At 39.8% G+C, this 20,065-nt stretch overlaps 1 protein-coding gene across 1 annotated transcript; it reads left to right on the top strand.

Moving 5' to 3' along the window:
* The first annotated feature begins 5,059 nt into the window (after positions 1 to 5,059).
* On the top strand, positions 5,060 to 14,521 carry LOC136429533 (glutamate receptor 2-like). The gene is made up of 19 exons (XM_066419365.1): positions 5,060 to 5,072; positions 7,391 to 7,546; positions 7,803 to 7,861; positions 8,034 to 8,241; positions 8,465 to 8,602; positions 8,774 to 8,904; positions 9,026 to 9,193; positions 9,342 to 9,509; positions 9,826 to 9,930; positions 10,096 to 10,303; positions 10,668 to 10,810; positions 10,940 to 11,058; positions 11,263 to 11,382; positions 11,636 to 11,793; positions 11,930 to 12,063; positions 12,203 to 12,406; positions 12,540 to 12,700; positions 13,175 to 13,355; positions 13,726 to 14,521. Exons 1-19 carry the CDS (start codon positions 5,060 to 5,062, stop codon positions 13,810 to 13,812), a joined length of 2,661 nt encoding a protein of 886 aa, XP_066275462.1. The 3' UTR covers positions 13,813 to 14,521.
* Positions 14,522 to 20,065: the final 5,544 nt, after the last annotated feature.

Below are 20,065 nucleotides of genomic sequence, written 5' to 3'. Positions count from 1 at the left end.
AACAATGTGAACATCCACCATTAAGAACAAAGATGGCCATGGCAACCAGCAGTCAACTGTTACAAAATACTTTTGTAAGTGCCAGGCAGGATTCTTTCAGAATAAAAAGTTAAAGAAAAGTCATTTTCATCTCAATCACCAAGTTGCACATGTTTATTTCCCCTACAATTCTGTTGTTGCAATTCTGCTACAATAGAAATAATGGCTTAGTCTTTGGGTCACTGTGGCCCTCCCCATTAAGAACCCAAACTTTATTTTTGATATGATGTTGAGACAAAGATCTAAGCTGGAGCTGTACCGAAAAATCAACCAATTTTAAGTGCCCTTCAAGGAGATATTGCTTGCTAAAAACGTCCAAAAAAATGGGTTTTGGGCAATTTTGAAATTTTACAAAAACAGGTCATCTTTAAACGTTCGTTGCACCTTACTGCCACAACATATCGAGCAAAACTTTACGCCATTTTATCTGTTAAGTTACGGATAATAACATATGTTAGAGACAACAATTTTTTTGCCTTTTGTGGGCGTTACAGTAGGCCAAAGATGGTCCATATTGTGTGAGAGAGAGGTCTTTACAAGGCGAAAATCTGCCATTTTTAAAAATGGCCGTTGCCATGGCAACTGGTAACCACCGACCTAAAACTTTTCCATTTTTGTAAGTTTGAACCAAGGCCCTACCACCACACAAAATCTAAGAAAATTTCATTTTTCGGCTTTGGCCACTTTTTTCTCATTTTGCTTGGTTTTTACAGACAGCTGCTCTTAACTGGTTCTCGAGATATTTAACATTCTTAGGCATTGAGTGTTTTCCGACGTGTTTCAAAGTACGCCGGTAGTTTCCGACATGTTTTAAAGGGACTTTAGAACTTTGCGTCCTACCTAGTATTAGAATTAGTTTTGCCTTTCTAACAATGACGAAGCTTTTGTAGTTTTGTTGATGTATGATACGGTCTTTTGGCTTGGCACCACTTTTTTGGGTCATTTAACTGTCTTTTAGTGACAACAGTACTCACCACTTGGTGTCAAATGCGTCGAATACACCTCGTTCTTTTGCAGCCACAATAACCTTGTTGAACTCCACGGTGTATTTGGAGTTCTTAGGCAGGAACATCCCGTACCCAGTCTGCCAGAACACCCGTCCGATTGTCTGTAGATCGCAGGGTTGACGGCTAGCCTGCAGATATGAAAAACATAACAAAAATCGGAGTAAAATGAAATACATAAGAATTAAACCTCTCGGGAACTTGTATGTGCAGTACACCGTTTCGACTATTTTTGCGAGATATTTGCGATATTTTTAAAAGCCGATTGGGCATACACCAGAAAAAAACACTCCGGGACCTCATAAGTGCATATCTTCTACTTTGTGAAATATTTGTGAGACGTCCTTTTAGCCGAGATAAATTGCCGAATAGGCTATAGAATCAACTGACCGTTTAACTCCAAATGATAAAAAAACATAACATGACGTCAACTTTTCCATTCATTAAACACATCTCAACTCACGTGGTAGTCCAGTTCAGCACTGTCCGCAAACAGCGCATATTTCCCCTGACGCATCTTGTCCAGACCCTCCTGTAGGTTCTCCACAATAACTGACTCTTCATTGGCCTTCATAGTGACTCCCAGTGAGTGGTACGGTTCAGTAGTACTGGTCTTGAAGGACTCCCATGTCGCATAAGTTCTTACTGTACCGTATGAGATTTCCTTCTAAGCACGCGAAAAGATACAATCTAGATTTAGTATCTGTACCTGTATCGTACGTTGCTAAGACCGGGTCACGTGACTGAAAGCCGAGAATACACCCCAAACATAAAATCTTAACGTTTATGGTATTACTTTGACAATAGCCCATTATCATCCTTAGGCAGTTAATAGTGTTCACCTGTCTAAGGAGGTCCTCGGCAGAGCTGACAGAGTGGCCCAAGTTCCTGACTGTCAGGAAAGCAGCCAGATTGGCCGTGTAAGTTGAGATGGCCACAAGGATGCCGATTCCCCAGAAGAATGCAGAAATACGACCTAGATGAAATGAGGTCGAATCAATGACAAAGCAACATTAGACCTTGCCGGTAATCTTGTTATATCAGATAATGCTTTTACCGTAATACCGTAAAGGCGTCTAAACTTGGTACAAAAAGTTCGGAAACCTTATTTCGGTCGATCATATCTCCGTGCATAATTTATCAAATGCATCAACGAAAATTTTCTTTTGTTATGTAAGATCATGACCTCAATGTGGTATAAAACAGGCTTTCCAGTGAAACATATTTCTATACAGTTTATAAAGAAAAAAAAAAGAAATAATTCGTCAAAGTTTCTGAACTTTTTGAGGCAAAACACATGAATTATTCCGGAATATCATACCTGCTAATGACCTTGGCAGGAACTCCGGACCCAGCTGAACCAGGGCCACGAAGGACTGCCACACAGCTTCACAGAAGCCGGTCTCTTTGTCTTCATCTTTGTCTTCAGGTGCATCATCTTCGTTGTCTCTGTTAGAAGTGTAGCGAACAGTTGCACGAAATTTGGAAATTGTCTCAGGCAAAACATGATTCAATCAGAAATAGTGTCTTACAATATTGCATTTTCAAACGAGGTGACCGTTTTTAGATGTGCTAAGTTTGCATAAGTATGCATCTCAAATATTTGTCTATCGGCCACATATGGTGTCGCTAAGCAACAATACAGGAAACCATAGTTATTTTACACTTTGTTTAATCTATTCAACATCAACATTTTCCCAGACTTTGAACTGAAGGAATAAAGACGTCTTACATGTTCTTTGATACTAAATTGGCCACGCCCTGAAAGAGTCCCACCGCCAGTGCCGTCAGCAATATGGTGGCCCACAGTTCTCCCTGGAATGGGCTGATGAAGCCCCAGGTATTCGAAGTCCTAAAAGTTATGAAGATAATTTGATAGGATATCGGCATGTAATAGGAATCAACAAACAACACTTTACGGATCAATATAACAGGGCAATATCTCAGTGGCAGCGAATGTGGATCCGAATTCTTGTATCTTTACTTTCAGCGTGCAACATGCTTTTGGTATCATTAAACGGTAGGAAATTAATTGACCTTGATGCTGTTTTTTTCATGGCAAACGTCATTCCGTTGTCGTAGAAAGGGAGAGTAAACTCCCCAGCTGTCTGTCTTTCAGACGTGATGAACAAAGGGGCAACTGCGATGTCTGCTTTCTATGGAGAATCAAGAGTATTGCATTTAGCACCCTACGCCAACGCTGCCGAAAATCAAATAAAAGCCATGTCGTGACACCAAAATAATGTTTTAAGGTTTGCAATGACCACACTTGCACAGTACATAGAGTTAACGATGTCTGGTCATGACTTGCCATCAATGGAAACTGATGATGAGAATAGATTTACCCCATACATTTCATCGCCAATCATTCCATTCCATTTCCTTGATGTCGAGTTGTAGATACCGTAATGTCCATCCTGGACTTCGTAGTACTCATACTTGAAGCCAAGCTCAGTGCAGACCCACGAGAACAGGTCCATACAAAATCCTGCAGAGGGCCCCAATACACCATTGCAAACATATCTTTATACATACATCTGTAGCATGCTAGGTATGGATCCGATGCTATATGTACAATAAGGCTATGGTTGTAAGTGTATAGATGAAAGTATGTTACAGAGATCTGACGTCATGTCTTAAGTTGCATGTACGTTGTCCATCAGCTTCCTTCTATTACGTAAGGAGATAAAACCGTTGTTGCTCTAAGATTCAACACAATCTTTAATTTATAAACAAATGTATGAGAACATGTATTGACTGTGTCTAAAGTTGGTGTAGCTTTAGTACAAATGTAAGAGACGAACTAACCACGGAATCTGTCGTTCCCTGTTACGTTATTCCCGTCTTTGTCCACGTCTGATATCAGCACGAACCCATTCGCACGGATAGTGACCACACGCAGGGTTCTGTTGCTCAAGTCAGCCACATGCGGATCGACTTCTGCAGAGCCAAACAATGGCAATACAGATTAAACCCTCATTCATTAAGTCAGTGGCCATTAGGTCAATAAATAATATGAAATTTATCAAACATCAATAAGAGAAAAACGTTCGAATGAAAGATGCATAATAGTAGTATTCTACATCACGTAAAATTCGACAGAACACTGTCAAACGTTGCAGGGTGAAGGCTGGTAATTTTAAGCTTTACAGGGAATATGATGGTGATTGCCTCCTGCCCCCTTAGAGAAATCTAATAACTTTTTATTAGAATGATAGTGTCATTTCATCATCTATACATGGATATTCGTTACAAGCCGTATATTCACAAACCCTAAATTTGTACCCGAAAGTTTTTATAGGAAATACAACAAAGGTAAAAGGACACATTCCTTCATGTCCTATTATGAGCTCTATCCCACACAAAAAAACGTGTGTCAACTCACCGTTCGCCATAACAAAGGATGATGCAGCAACCAACAACAGGGCTACTCTACTAAGTACCATGTCGGTATTTCCTTTATAATCCAACAGCAACAACCCTATAGCTACAAATGCTTAGAACACAAATTGTGACTTGCCCTGTGTTGGTTTTCCAACTTCTCTTTTCTCCAATAATACCCATTTTATCACCGACACCTCTAGTGTGATAATTGCTTTATACCTCCATCCGACTTGCGATACTAACTTGATAAAGAGGTGGGAACCATCCTCATTGAAATAAATGCTGTCGCCAGTATCTGTGATTCATTTATTTTTCCATTTCATCTCAAGCCAGCTGGATTGCCCTTTCGACTTATAAACGTTGATTTCCATGAGGTCTAAGTAGGTCACAGGTGGAGCCAAAAGTGGACGAAATTCATTAGAACAAAAACAACTGACAAAACTCGTTGTCCCTAGATTAAATACATAACCATTCTATGGTCAGAAGCATTAAAGGTCGCGACATCGACAAATTGAAGTGAATGTCAAAAGAACGTACATCATATCATGGCCGCTTAGGTTTACGCTGCCTAAAGCGGGTATCGCATTCGACTGCGGCACATTGGCGACTGCCTGTGAATGACATTCGCCAACATGCCGCAGTTCAGTGAGATACCAGCGTTACACTAGTCTTGATGTCTCCTGTTGATGTCTGCTTGCGAGGTTTATGAGTTACACTAGGTGGCGCAGTTGCACTGGCATTTTGACTTATGCAAACCTGTATATCATCGCATTCGCGATCTAGGATATCAGTGGAATCGAGACTAAAACAGTGTCCATGGTTGTGTTCTAGGTGGTGGAAAATGGCTGAAAAGTAGCCGTTAGCACTCTCTCTGCAATGTTCTCTGTACCTTGCTCTTAGTGGCCGACTAATCTCGCAACGTACGTGTTATTGCAGTTCGGTTCCTCATATTTGAGTCTGTAAATGACATTGGCCTTGATACCTTTATTAGGTCGGTCTGAAACGCCTGACCGTTTCCAAAATCATATCCAGTTGCTTGAATTACTTTTATTTGGCATATCTCATTACCTGGATGTCTAACCTTCATCGACGTAATTGCTAGTGTCATCGTGACCCTTCCATCATTGTGCATTGTTCAAGGCCGTGCCCTCACACTCCATCACTCACAACCACCCCCATCCAATCTCTAAGCATCGATATGCGGAGAGAGATTTGTCACCGAGCGCATCTTAATCAGGAAACCTGGAAGGTGCATAGTTCTGTGAAAAGCCACATTTTTCGTCCATTCGAATCAACAATGATTTTAAATATGTTACCCATTCTGTTGTACAGGTATTTGCATAATTAAGTGTCTTACTAGCAGTTTTGATTAAATGAAAGCGTCTTTGATGAAAATTACACCTTTTGATTACTATAACTAAAGAAAAATCACAATATTCAGGTTTGGCTCATTGGCTCATTGGGATTAATAATGGGGCAAACAATGTCGTATGTCCGTATGAGGCAATTTTCACATTATCACCTTCCCAATACTGTAAAGAGATCACATTTCACAGAGGAACGAAATCTTTTACATACTATAAGGAATAACAGCAATATCTTATAGGGAGTTGTATAAGGAAGGACAAAGATCATTTTGAAAAAGTAACCATATAAAAAGTATTTTATTTCACAATATCATGGGCCTCGCCAGCTTTAATTTTGAATTTCAAGGGGTGGAGGGGGAGGGGGGGCAGATACGGCTTTACTTTTGATATCCAGCTCTAGTATTAATTGAGTTAACCATTTTCCAATTGGGTGTCGCAAAGTTTTGTCCTTGGACTTTTGTCGACCCCCTCCACTTAAGGCAGTTAAAAGCGCCTTGATATGCATGCCGCGTGTAATTTCTTGACCTCTGATCTCCACTTCAAGTCTCGACCGTTAGTAATTTTTGACTTCGGAACGGCTACGACTTTCAGTTATGGACAACAATTTCGTTTTAACGTATTTTGTTTGTTCTACAGTGTGCCCTTCACCTTTGTCTCCACCGGACTGAAAATAACATGGCTTATGCTTAGTTCATATATATGATTATATATATTCTGTGCCCTATTGAAAATGAACTTATATAAGTTGAAAGGGCAACGTTACCCATCTCTCTTGAGATAAAATGAATAAGAAAATAAATAAATAATTTATAAGGCTGGCGACAGTATTCAGCAAATTTCAACGACAATGAGGTTGATTCCAATGTCTTTATCAAGTTAGTATCGCAAATCGGATGGATAATGCAATTATGTCTATAGCTTACAAGAGGTGAGTGATAAATCGGCATGTTTTACAAGAAGACCGTCGGAAAACCGACACAGAGCTGGTTGGTCGTTGATAAAATTGCTGTTAGATTAGAAAGGTACATTGACGATGAAATACTGAAATGGCTATTGTACTTAGTAGAGCAGCCCTTTTCATGGTTATTGCAGCATCCTTTGTTACGGCGGACAGAGTTGTACGGTTTGGTGAGTTGGCACACATTTTTGTGGGTTAAAGCTTTGTGAAGGATATTGCAGGAGGACTTTAATTTGTTCTATTTACTGTCAATACTTTAGAGCACAGATTAAGTGTTGATGAATATATGGTTTTTAATTGATGTGTACGACCACGAAGTAAGAATCATCACAATGCCATTTGGAAAAGTTATTGGATTGCAGGGATCATCATGTTGTTCCCTGTACAACCAGACATTTAGGAATATAGCCTGAAGCCTGCCAGGGTTGTGTTCAATCATACTTAACGTAATTTAAAACTATACAAATCTTTTATTTTGACGTTTGCTATTTTGATGATTTGATGGATTTCAACCTAATGGCCAGTTTTAATTCCATTACTTCGGGTAATATACAGCCTTCCTGTTAGTAACTAGCTACACACATGCTATTATCAGACTATATGCCAGACTATATTCATCTGCTCTCCTACTCCCACAGGTGCGTTATCTGTGTCAGACTTTCCTGCCGCTTCTTCAGCCCTGAAGATTGCTGTGGAGTATGTGAACGAGAAGCAGCTCGTTCCCAACGTCATTCTTGATTACACCGAGAACACAACAACAACATCACTCGATTTCTTGCACATGATCCAAAATGGTCAGTTTATTCATACCACGAGTATCTAGCTATACGCAAAGGGCGCCCTGTTTTACTCATGAAAGTTCCATTACATTCTGTTTATGATGAAGTAGACTTGTTAATGTGCAGCATCTGCTACAAAGTATGTAAAATTATGAATACAATCATTGTACAGTTGGAGCCTTAGCCTTATCCGACTATTTAAAACTGTTTGCCTCGCCTTGACACGACGATACAAATGTTATACTTGACTAAGCACATGATTTTTTTTCAGAATGTTTTCAGGCATCGCAAGGCGTTGTGGCTGTTATAGGACCGGTTCTATCATCACAGGCAAGTCACAAATCATGATGTCACAGATCAAAGAACTTGCTGGTGCATGATAGCCATATGGGAACATTACAGGGCATCGACTTTATTTTGTTAAACGTAATCTTTGCTGTACAAGAAGTATATCATTATAGCGAAATTCTATAACGATAATTTTTCATTCGCTTTCTAACAGGTCAAGGCCACCAGTCCCGTGAGTACTGGGCTGTCCTTACCACAGATCGCTCCAGAAGCGACAGACCCCACCTTAGGGAACGCCCAGCAGTACCCGCAGCTGGTCCGCATCTCCTGGCCAGACAGTGTGCTCAGCAAGGCTCTCATCGACCTGTTGGAGCATTTCAGTTGGGACCAGATGAGCATCTTTGTCTCCAACGATGACTACGGTGCGACATTAACTTTCCTTCACATATTACACCATGCTTCTAAGCGATAGTATAGAAATATTCGATCATGAAACAATATTGCCGCATTCAAGATATAGCCCAAGGCATGTTATTCATTTTAAAGCACGCAGTGAATCATGAAAAGGTTTACAAACAAGGTCCTCAGGTGTAAAAGGGCTCAAGGGAAATGCCTAAACCTGACCTGTTGAGTTACTTTTTGCAGGAACACATGGATTCAAAGAGTTTCAGGATCTAGCAGGCCAGAAAGGATGGCGTATTCACACCATACAGTCGTTCGACCCGACAGAGGCTGCTGCAGACATCGAAGTTCATGAACAGTTGAAGGCCATTAAGGATACAGGTGAATGTTACAAGAATAATCATGTTGTAAATACAGTTTCAAAATATTAATCAGATTGTTACAAAAATAATTCTTAAGACAACATCAACATACTGAGATAACAATGTTAGGTAATCAATATTAATAACGCTAGCCATTCATAGAATGTTTGTCTTTGTAATGACCGTTCAGGAGCCCGCATTATTGTCCTTCACTGCCTGGCACCTTACGCAGCTGAGATCTTACGAGAAGCAAGCACCATGGACATGACAGGAGCAGACTGGGCTTGGGTGGTCAGCGATAGGATAACTAGCTATGGACGTGTGAGTTTCGTGTTTTTAATCATTGTTGTATTGATCAATCAACTACAATCCAAACCCAATCCCTTTTGTTTTCACAATCAGCAGAGCAACTAGCAGTTCTGTTCATGTTTTGATGCCACAGGATCTTTTTGGAACGACCAATGCGACAGTGACTATTCCTGATTACCTCCCAGGCCTTGTGGGACCGATGTCTCCTTCTACCAATGGCGGCCACAGCGAGGCATTCATGGCAAAGTGGAGGTCAGCCAACCCAGTGGTGTATCCGGGAGCAGGAGTTGCAGACATAGATGTAAGTTTCACAAAAGATAATGATGTTAGTCGTACTCTATTTTCGTTATGTCATCAATAGAATGTCTAATAAGTGTGCACCAAAGTATGTCTCACATGATGGCAGATACAATTGCGAGACGCTGGATGCTTTACGTATTTGCTTTTAGCCATACACCGCCAGGTGGGCAGATGCCGTCCTGGCTCTAGCACAAGCCTTGAGGAACCTTCAGGAGGACGGCGTCACGGTGACTCCTCAGCCTCTGGACTGTGGCTGCGATGGAAGCGAATCACAGCCATGGGCAGACGGGTCGGTGATGCTGCAGTATCTGAAAAAGGTATATCTAACACTACTTTTCATCTTTGAATAATGGTGATGATGATGACATTTCTTATAATACGTAACAGATGCTTTAAGCGTCATCGAATGTCTAGCATTTTGCCCAAACGTTATTCTACAAGAAGCAAGCCACATCCGCACCTGTACTGATGGTATCTAGGTCATCGTGCTTCTCTTTTTGTAATCATCAGGCAATGATTAAAGTTTCAATTACCATTTTGTTGTAGGGAGAATACCCAACATTCCTAATTTTTTTACAAAAAAAGGGTAGATGAAATATCTTTTGAAATAAGAGGAATGCTTCGATGTTACAGGTGAAAACAGACGGAGTGACAGGATACATTCAATTTGACTCGGCAGGGACCCGAGTGGATGCAGAGTACAACATCGTAAATCTGAATAGCACTGGTTGGCAGAAGGTACGCAAACTAACTTCTTTTACATGATAGACACACATTGCTTCTATTACCAAATTTTGCTTAGAAACTACCTTCTCGCTTAGAGAACGTTTTGCTGCTGACTTGTTTGCCTATTCTCATTTCATATAAGACATTGTTTCAAGTTTATGGTTTTTACTGTCCTAGGTTGGAACTTGGAATATTTCAACGGGATTGACCATGTACTCAGACGGAGATATAAAACTCTTGGTTGGGTCTGTAGAAGTCAATCCGTACGTGTCTAACTTGAGGAACAAAACCCTGCGTGTGGTCACTAAGGCTGCAAATGGGTTTGTTTTGATATCAGACGTGGGCAAAGACGGGAATAACGTAACAGGGAACGACAGATTCCAGGGTTAGTTTGTCTAATATCTGTACTTATCTGCACCAACTTTAATCTCTTCAAACATCACAGGGTAATATAGCCACAGTCAATACATGTGCTTACAGGTGTATATGGACATATACAATGTGAAGGATCTTAGAGTAAAAACGTTTTTATCTCTGATTTTAGATGGAAGCTGATTGACAACGTATGTGCAAGTTTTGAATACGACATGGCAGCAGATGTCTGTAACATAAAGTTTTATCTATACCACCATAGCGCTAGCCTTGTTTATTAAACAAGTAGATTCTTTGGTATAAGATTCATAAATTGCATGCTTCGGATGTATTTAAAATTATGTTTTCGCTGGTGTATTGGGGCGGGCCCTCTGCAGGATTTTGTATGGACCTACTCTCGTGGATGTCGACTGAGCTTGGCTGTAAGTACGAGTACTACGAAGTCGAAGACGGACATTTCGGCATCTACAACTCGAAAACAGGGAAATGGAACGGACTGATTGGCGATGTATTGTATGGGGTAGGCCTTTTGTTATCCTCAATTATACTTTGGTCCCAAAAGCTCATTTTGGTGTCATGACATGGCCTTATTTGAATTTCTGTAGCTCTGGCGTAGGTTACGCAATACAATGGGCTTGATTTTCCACAGAAAGCAGACATTACTATGACACCTTTATTCATCACGGCTGAAAGACAGACTGCTGGGGAGTTTACCCTCCCATTCTACGACAACGGAATGACATTTGCCATGAAGAAATCAGCCTTAAGGTGCAGTAAGTTCTTACAATTCCAAATGCCCGTATCCTGACGGGCCGAAAAGTAAAAAATTAAATTCATATATATGAACTATAATCCACATTCGCTCCCACCTATTTATTTTCCTTCTATATTGATCAGAAAAATCATGTTTGTGCACCTTCTCCATGATCCAGGCTGATATACTATCGAATTGATATATCTAATCATTCCCAGAACTTCGAATACCTGGGGCTTCATCAGCCCATTCCAGGGAGAACTGTGGGTCACCATATTGCTGACGGCCTTGGCGGTGGGACTCTTTCAGGGCGTGGCCAACTCAGCAACAAAAGACATGTAAGAAGTAACACATCTTTATCCCTTCAGTTAAAAGTATCAATTATTTTGAAATTTTAGTATCAATTATTCAAACAAGCTAATAGCTAGATATAGTTTCTAAAATGGTGTCTAGATATAGTTTCTAAAATGGTTGCTTATCGGTACCTTATGTAGCCAGCAAACAATTATTTGAGTTGCATCCTTATTTGTATATGAAGTAGTCTGAGACAAGATCCAAATCACTGCGACGGCTTTGCAAAACTTGTAACAGAGACACCGAACTTCAAGGTGACGAAGTCAGTGAGTCTGAGCCGCCGTCACATGAAGACAAAGATGAAGATAGAGAGACGGGTTGCTGCGAAGCTGTGTGGCAGTCCTTCGTGGCTCTGGTTCAGCTGGGTCCGGAGTTCCTGCCAAGGTCATTAGCAGGTATGATATCCCTAAATCATTCATGTGATTTTCTTCAAAGAAAGATGCTAATGGGGTTAAATCTTTATGTAAAAGATCACCACCAAGATTTTTTCTGATGTCGCTTTGTCATCGATATGACGTAATTTTCGTATAGGCCGCGTTTCTGCATTTTTCTGGGGAGTCGGCATCCTTGTGGCCATCTCAACTTACACGGCAAACCTGGCTGCTTTCCTGACCGTCAGGAACGTGGACAACTCTATTAAGTCTGCTGAAGACCTCCTTGGACAGGTATGATAGAATTACAATGAGTCATTGTAAACGTAATATCAAAAACTTTAAGATATCTTGTTTGGCGTGTGTATTGCCGTACGACCCAAAGTTAACTAACATTTTTTTTATCAACATTTGATCTTTTTCTCATGTTTAGAAGGAAATCTCATACGGTACAGTAAGAACCTATGCGCAATGGGTGTCCTTCAAGACCAGTACTATTGAACCGTACCACTCACTGGGAGTCGTCATGAAGTCCAAAGAAGAGACAGTCCTTGTGGACAACCTACAGGAGGGTCTTGACAAGATGCGTCAGGAGAGATATGCTCTGTTCGCGGGCAGTTCTGAACTGGACTACCACGTGAGTAGAAATGGGTTTTAACAAAATTTACATGCTTGTTTTTTTAATTGAAGTAATTTTCATAACCCATTTGGCTTGAAAAATCTTGCTAAAAGAGACGAAATGGTAAAATAAGGAATCATCGACTCTGCAGGCTAGCCGTCAACCCTGCGACCTACAGACAATCGGACGGGTGTTCTGGCAGACAGGGTACGGGATGTTCCTGCCTAAGAACTCCAAATACACCGTGGAGTTCAACAAGGTCATTGTGGCTGCAAAAGAACGGGGTATATTCGACGCACTTGACGCCAAGTGGTGGGTACAGTTGCTACAATTCAAAATTCAATACATTTTCAAAGTTCAAAACGTCTCTTTGAGACATGTTTAAAACTCCCACTGGACTTCGAAACACATAGAAAACTCCCGACGCACTTTGGAACACGACTCTCCATGTACTTTGAATGTTGGATATGTCGAGAACCAGTCAAGGTTCAGACGCCGAACGGAGACAAAGACAACGCCACCCAAATTCAAAAGTTACATCTAGGCTGCAAAGTTCTGTAAGACACGTGATCACAGATATTCTATCATTACACGATCGATGATATTTGTCGGATTCCATAACATTATGGGAAGTCAAAGACAAATAGACGCAACTTTTAGATGTACAGATGGACATATTAATCGTTAAGTTTTCAAGCCTTTGCTGTCAATCATAAGCTCTCATTACAAGCAGAGAAATAAGATAGTACAGGAATATCCCGTATACTTACATTACGTTTCGTCTAGGATCAAAAGTCAAGAGTGTTCCGGTACAGACCAGACTGTGCTGGAATCCTCTGTGATCGGACTACAGGACATGTTGGGTGTGTTCGTGCTGGTGTATGGGGGCATGGCGTTGGCTCTCATCGTGCTGATTGGTGAATTCATCTACACATGCGCACAAGATGTGAAGAAGTCGGATGCTCACGTAAGATGATTGTATTAATGAAATAATTTTTCAACGCTTGGTGGCATGTTGGACCTTTAAACCGAGCGATATGATAATGACCTACAGTAGTTCACCACAGCTGCAGGGATACTAGGTTCTGCAACGTATTTTTCAACCTTTATTTAACCTTGAAAGATTACATTCTCTTCAGCCTATGCCGTTTTTCAAGAGTTCAAGGGAGAAGGTCAGGGATCTTTTTTATACGTATTAAAAGCTAAAAGGGTCTAAAATGATTTGAGACTGATTTGATGTATCTGTTTTAAATATTTGCTCGGTATTTTTCTTCTTATCTAATAACTAATCATCTTTTTTATTTGATAATATAACATTTTATTACACTTTGTTTTAGCCGAAGACTATTACGGAGGCCGCAAAGAGACGTCTGCTAAGGATATTCTCACGTGGGAAGAGGAGCAGGAACAAGAACCAAGTCTAGACAATAGCCTTTAAATTTGTCCCTGATCTTGTCCTAATGCATGCTTAACTTATGATGACAGCGTTATGCTTTAAACCATGTATGTCGTAAGTCATTATATTTTTGCGTAACGTTATTTGTCATAAAGCTAGCAACATAATTTTGTTTTATGATAGATGTACATAGTAGGGATATATTTTAATCTACGTGTAAACAATGCATGTTTACGGTAAACAATGCATGTTTACGATCATGGCTTGGATTGTATAGGTTTAAAATGTTGTGTCTATTCATACTGTCTTGTGTCACCTTAAGGTACTATTGAAGGGTGTTAATGACCTATCTTTTCGAGCGCTCTACTGCTGGCTCAATGCCAGAGAACAATACATATTAGAACATTACAGCTGGAGAGCTAAACATCTAATCATGAGTTATAACATTTCATGTGAAGCGCATGGTTGTACATGATGCAATCATAATGCTTTGTTTCTATAGTATGATCTATGTACATATACTAGCCACAATGTTATTTGTTAGCAGTTTAATTGTTGGTTTTTCATCACATACGCAAGCCAGTTCTAAATAATGAGTGATTAGATCGGGAGCTAAGTTAGACATACTTTTCAAACGTTTGCAACATACCAAGCTACTGTGATATCTAGAGCTTGTTTACTTACAAAATTCTAATGGTGTGTATAAGAACTGTGTGTGTTTTAGAATGCAAGTACAAATAAATGAACCTTTATCTCAACACTCTTATCAGATGGAGTCGAAACCTATTGTTGAATAGAATGTCTGCAACACCATGTGTGAGTGATTAAACCAAGACGTCAGACTTAAGTGAACACTATAACAGGCAGTCGTTGCTGCATATCAACCGAACCAATGGAAAATCATTATCTATTAAGTCAGTGGCCATTCGGTTGATAAAAAAATATGAAATTAATCAAACATCAATAATAGCAAACGTTAGAATAAAAGCATATATCATTCTACATCACGTAAAGTTTGATAGAACACAGACTGCCAAACGTGGCAGGGTGTAGGCTAATGATTTAAACCTGTACAGGGAACAAGATGATGATCGCCTCCCACCCCCATAGAGCAATCTAATAACTTTTTCTGAATGATAGTGTGATTATTCTTATTTCCTGGTCTTCTTATGGATATTCATTGCAAACCATATATCAACCAACAAAAAATCTGTACCCTTAAGTTCTGACAGGAAATAGAACAAAGGTAAAGGACACCCTCCTGCAATGTTCTATTATGAGCTCTATCCCACAAAAAACGTGTGCCAACTTACCGAACCGTACAACTCTGTCCGCCATAACAAATGACGCTGCAGTAATAACCAACAACAGAGCTATTCTACTAAGCACAGTTGCCATGTCGGTATTTCCGTTATAATCTAACAGCAACAACACTATAAATGTTGTGAACACTACAATTGTGACCTCCCTTGTGTTGGTTTTCCAACTTCTTTTCTTTCCAAAAATACCCATTTTGATACAAACCTCTAGTGCGCTAATTGCATCATACCTCCATCTAACTTGCAATACTAACTTGATAAAGGTATGGGAACCATCCTCTTTGAAACTAATGCTGTCACCAGTATTTGTGATTCATTTGTTTGCTCATTTCATCTCAGCACAACTGGGTTGCCCCGTCGACTTAAAGTTGATTTCCATGAGGTCTAAGTAGGTCATAGGTGGAGACAAAAGTGGACGAAATTCAGTAGAACAAAAAATCGTTGTCCATAGATCAGAATCATACCCATTCTAAGGTCAAAATCAATAAAGGTCGCGACGACGAAACATTGGAGTGAATGTCAGAAGACCGTACATCAAGCATGCATCTCATGGCCGCTTAGGTTTACACTGCCTAAAGCGGGTATCGCATTCGACTCCGGCACATTAGCGACTACCTGCGAATGACATTCGCCAACATGCCGCAGTTCAGTGAGATACCCGCTTTACAATTGATATCTCCTGTTGATGTCTGCTTGCGAAGTTTATGAGTTCCACTAGGTGGCGCAGTTGCATTGGCACTGAGAAGGAGCATTTTTCTTATAAAGACATGCATGATTATAACCATTCTTCCTTTCTTCAAACCCTCATGGCTTAATTCCAATTTACTCATTAATAGATTATCATCTTTCTGAGAGCCCTCATAATGAGTCAAAGAGGAATCTTTCTTATTCAGGATTTACTGGACAATTATGGAAATTTTCTGACGTACAGATCATTTATTTATAAATATGGAAGAATCTGTAATGGGTTTGAATTCTAGTATATACTAGTACGACTGTTATCTAGCATTCCACAAATGTAAACAGACGATTGCATACCAACAAAGTTCAATCTTTCATTTCTACTCTTTGAATAGATAACTATAGAAAATTCTAGTAGGTTGATTGTTTGTTTAACAATTTAAGACTACAGGAAACAAGGAGGTTTAATCTCCTTGCAGAAACCCACCATACATACAAAGTGCACTATTGGGGTCATCAAGTGACGAGGACAACAGCACCATTGCAGCGGATCAATACCATGTACGAGGCCTCCGTTGACTGACTGCTTCAAACATTCCACACGTATTAGACATTTCTAAGAGGCATTGTGAAAGTGGTAAAACAAGCACGTACGTAACTCATGACCTAAGCTTTAAGTTACGACATGGCAACTTGTAGAAAACATAAACCACTAACCACTAATTGTAGAAAACAGATCTAAGGCGCAGTTTGGTGCAGATAAGGTCTTTCCTCCATGCAAGTATATCAACAACCGACTAGGTGCAACGGCCCATACTGTGTGACAGAAGTGATCATATGATATATGTATCTACGGATCAAATTTCACAGAGCAACTAGATCTGTTGCATGCTATAAGTAATAATTGCAAATAGTTGCAGGTTTTAAGAAAAAAATGCTTTAATGGTGATTATAATGCTTTTTGCTCTCAAACTCGGGGGCTAATTCTTAAAATGAAATGTGCTTTATGACACAAAGTTCATTTCATGAGCCTCGCTAGAGTTAATTTTAAGTTGCAAGAGGTGGAATAGCCGTGGGGTTTATTTTCAGATAGGTTTTACTTCTGGTATCCAAATCTTGTATTAATTGTGTTAATCATTTCCCAGGTGGTCGTCACAAACTTTTGTCCTTGCGATTCATCACCCAACCTCTAGCCCTTGGCACTTTAAAGCGGCCTTGATATGCATGCCTCGTGTAATTTCTTGACTTCTGACCTCCACTTCAATTTCTAGACCGTTAGTAACGGTTAGTAACGGTCGAGAAATTGAAGTGGAGGTCAGAGGTCAAGAAATTACACGAGGCATGCATATCAAGTAGTGATTTTGAATTTGGAACAGCTACGACTTTGAGTTATGGACAACGATTTAGTTTTGACGGATTTTATTTGTTCTACTGAATATCATCCGCTTTTGTCTCCACCGGTCTGAAAGTAACATGTCTTATCGTAGTATATAAATATATATATATAGTGCCCTCTTGGAAATGAACTTGTATAACTTGAAGGGGCAACCCAGCTCTCTTGAGATAAAATAAATAAGCAAAAATTAGGCCCGCATTTGCATATTTTCTATCTGTCAACGTTCCTCTCTTCCTCAGTTACAAATGTCACATATTCGAATAGTCATATCATGAAACACAGTAGGTTTTTAAAATTGCCTCATTAATTATGCAAATTAGAATCTGATTTTCATAATTATACTTTAACCCTCATCCGACCGTATGGGGTCCGTTTGGACCCCAGGCATGTTTTAACGTGTGCCATATCAACATTTTTCGTTGGAGAAAAAACTCCTTCCATGAGTTTGTTCATGTACATGTCTTACAACTCCTGAGAAATTTTTACCGGGATTGGCCGAATTTTGCGCAAGTTATACTCTAAAGTGTGCGTGTTGTCCGCTGGGGTCCAAACGGACCCCAGATGATTTCGCATTTTTTATTACGTAATTAGAAAGAAATTCCTCATAACTTCCAAACGGTATGATGTATTCTCACCAAATTTGGAGGGAGTGATATTCACGTAAAGTTTTATAATTTCTGTAAATTTTGTGACGTTATGACGTAATATTACGTAATTATGACGTCATTGATGTGATTTTATAGGCTAAATAGGGAAGTCCCATAATATTGAAAGGTATTAAACAAAATTGAGTGTATTATTGATTTTAAGGTATGCCAAGGCATACAACGTCAATGGCGATTACGTTGACGTAAAAATGACGTCATAGAATGACGTCATGTGTCGTTAGCGATCCCTGGGATCCGCCATCTTGGATCGGCCATTTTGAAATTTTTGAATTACATTTTTTTCCATTTATGACTCCAAATCACAAAAGAAAGAGAACGGGAACGTTAATCTGAATGTTTCTGGTTAAGAAAATACCAGGTAGTGACGGATTTGAAAGCAAAAAGCCTGTTTATACCTAAAATAAACATCTTGTCCGCCATCTTGGATTTTTAGCGATTACGTAATCAAATTAGCATAAATTATGAATAATAAATCATGAAAGTTACATCTAAATACATATGATGTTATACATGTTGGAAAACTAGTGTGGTTGAGAAAGAAAACCTGAGAAATATCATTGTTTTTAAAAAAATAGTGACTTTTTGTATAAAATGCCTGTCAGAAATCCGTTGCCATGGCAACAGGAAAAATGATAAACTCAAACTATTATCATGGAATTGTTGCTAACTAAATTCTAGGAAAAGCCACCAAGTATGGTAGGCTTAGCATACGTCATTTGGCAGTTATACGATGTCAAAGTTGGCGCGGGCACTTTTTTTGCCCCCCAGTCTAGATAGGGTTATAGGAAAATGCGGGTTCTCCTCATTTTCTGCATAAATTATGATAATGAGCATTGATCATCAACACCAAAGCTTGTCAAAATATTCTCCATAGATTATCGTAACAGGATATGCACAATAACTACAATAAGATCCACCAGAAATATATTTAGGGGGCAAAGCAAAATGGGGTCCGTTTGGACCCCATACGGCCAGATTCGTCGCAAAAATGTGTCGGTCGGATGAGGGTTAATGATACGAAGCATCACGTAAGCTATCTACATACAAAAAATTAAGACCATCCATCAAGCCCATCTTGAGTTATAGTATTTCCTAATTAATTATGCAAATGAGGTCTTGATTTGCATGGTTGACATCTAATAATATTTCTCTCTTCCCCAGTTACATGTGTCACATGTTTGAGAGTCTTATCCTGGAATTTGGCGGATGTACAAACTTTCCTCATTAATTATGCAAATTGTATTTAATCATATACATCATCACTCAAGCTATCTACTTACCATAAATCATGACCATTAATCATGCCCTTCTTGAAATATTCTCTTTCAAAGTCTGAAGCAAAACCTGCTCCTGCAGTTCCAAAAAGCCACTAGGGGTCCCAAACCTATATCACTTACTCTCTGTCCAAAGAGCTACCTACCACTCAAAAATCAGTTCCATAGCATGTCCAGAACACGAGATATCAAAACAGGAAGTTCCGCTGCAGTACCGTGACAAGCCGCTAGGGTACCCAAAATCTAATCATTTCTAGGTCTCATCAAGACCTACCCACCTACCAAATATCAAGACAATCCATCTAGGCCTTCTCGAGTTATGCTGGTCTTCTACAAACATACATACATCCATACATACAAACGCTACCCTCTGCATAACCTTCTCGGCGAAGGTAACTAGTAATCAGTCTGTAAAGGTCATCGGACGCACATGTACAGCTGATAGGTAAGCAGGGAATGAGATTTGCCCCCAAAAGGGAAGAGCTTCTGGGTCATAGAATCGCGGTTTCATGTCCGCAAGGATACTGTTCGTTCGTGGTAATGTTCGGAGACATTTTCTAATTCTGTCCTTCGAAAACGAGTCCGCATTCGTTCCGTAGTGAATTCTAGTGATTCGCCTGTGTGTCAACTTAGTTCCAGGTAAGAAGACTGGACTTGTAAATCGTTATCCAAAGTTGTGTAGAACAATGTAAGAAGGAGAAGAAAGTTTCATGAATAAGTGACCATAAGAGGCACGTCGACATACATTTTCTCTGGACTGTGAAACCTATTTTTCCTTCGTGCAGCTTCGTATAACATATCGTAGCGGGAATGAGGAAAGCATGTCATATGTTTGGTGATGGTTTGTACTGGTTGGCTGTCAAAAAGTATGATGATTTGCTCGAGAGCTGGCACTGGAAAATAGGAAATATAAACAGGGAGAGGGTCGTAATGGGGTTTTGGA

The sequence above is a fragment of the Branchiostoma lanceolatum genome, chromosome 3 (genome assembly GCF_035083965.1).
Source record: "Branchiostoma lanceolatum isolate klBraLanc5 chromosome 3, klBraLanc5.hap2, whole genome shotgun sequence".
NCBI lineage: Eukaryota > Metazoa > Chordata > Leptocardii > Amphioxiformes > Branchiostomatidae > Branchiostoma > Branchiostoma lanceolatum.
This window is presented reverse-complemented; position numbering and strand designations above follow the sequence as displayed.

Coding starts and splice junctions, on each gene's coding strand:
- LOC136429533 (XM_066419365.1), top strand. Junction 7,547..7,802: donor CTTGCACATGATCCAAAATG/GTCAGTTTATTC, acceptor ATTTTTTTTCAG/AATGTTTTCAGGCATCGCAA. Junction 9,931..10,095: donor ATAGCACTGGTTGGCAGAAG/GTACGCAAACTA, acceptor TTACTGTCCTAG/GTTGGAACTTGGAATATTTC.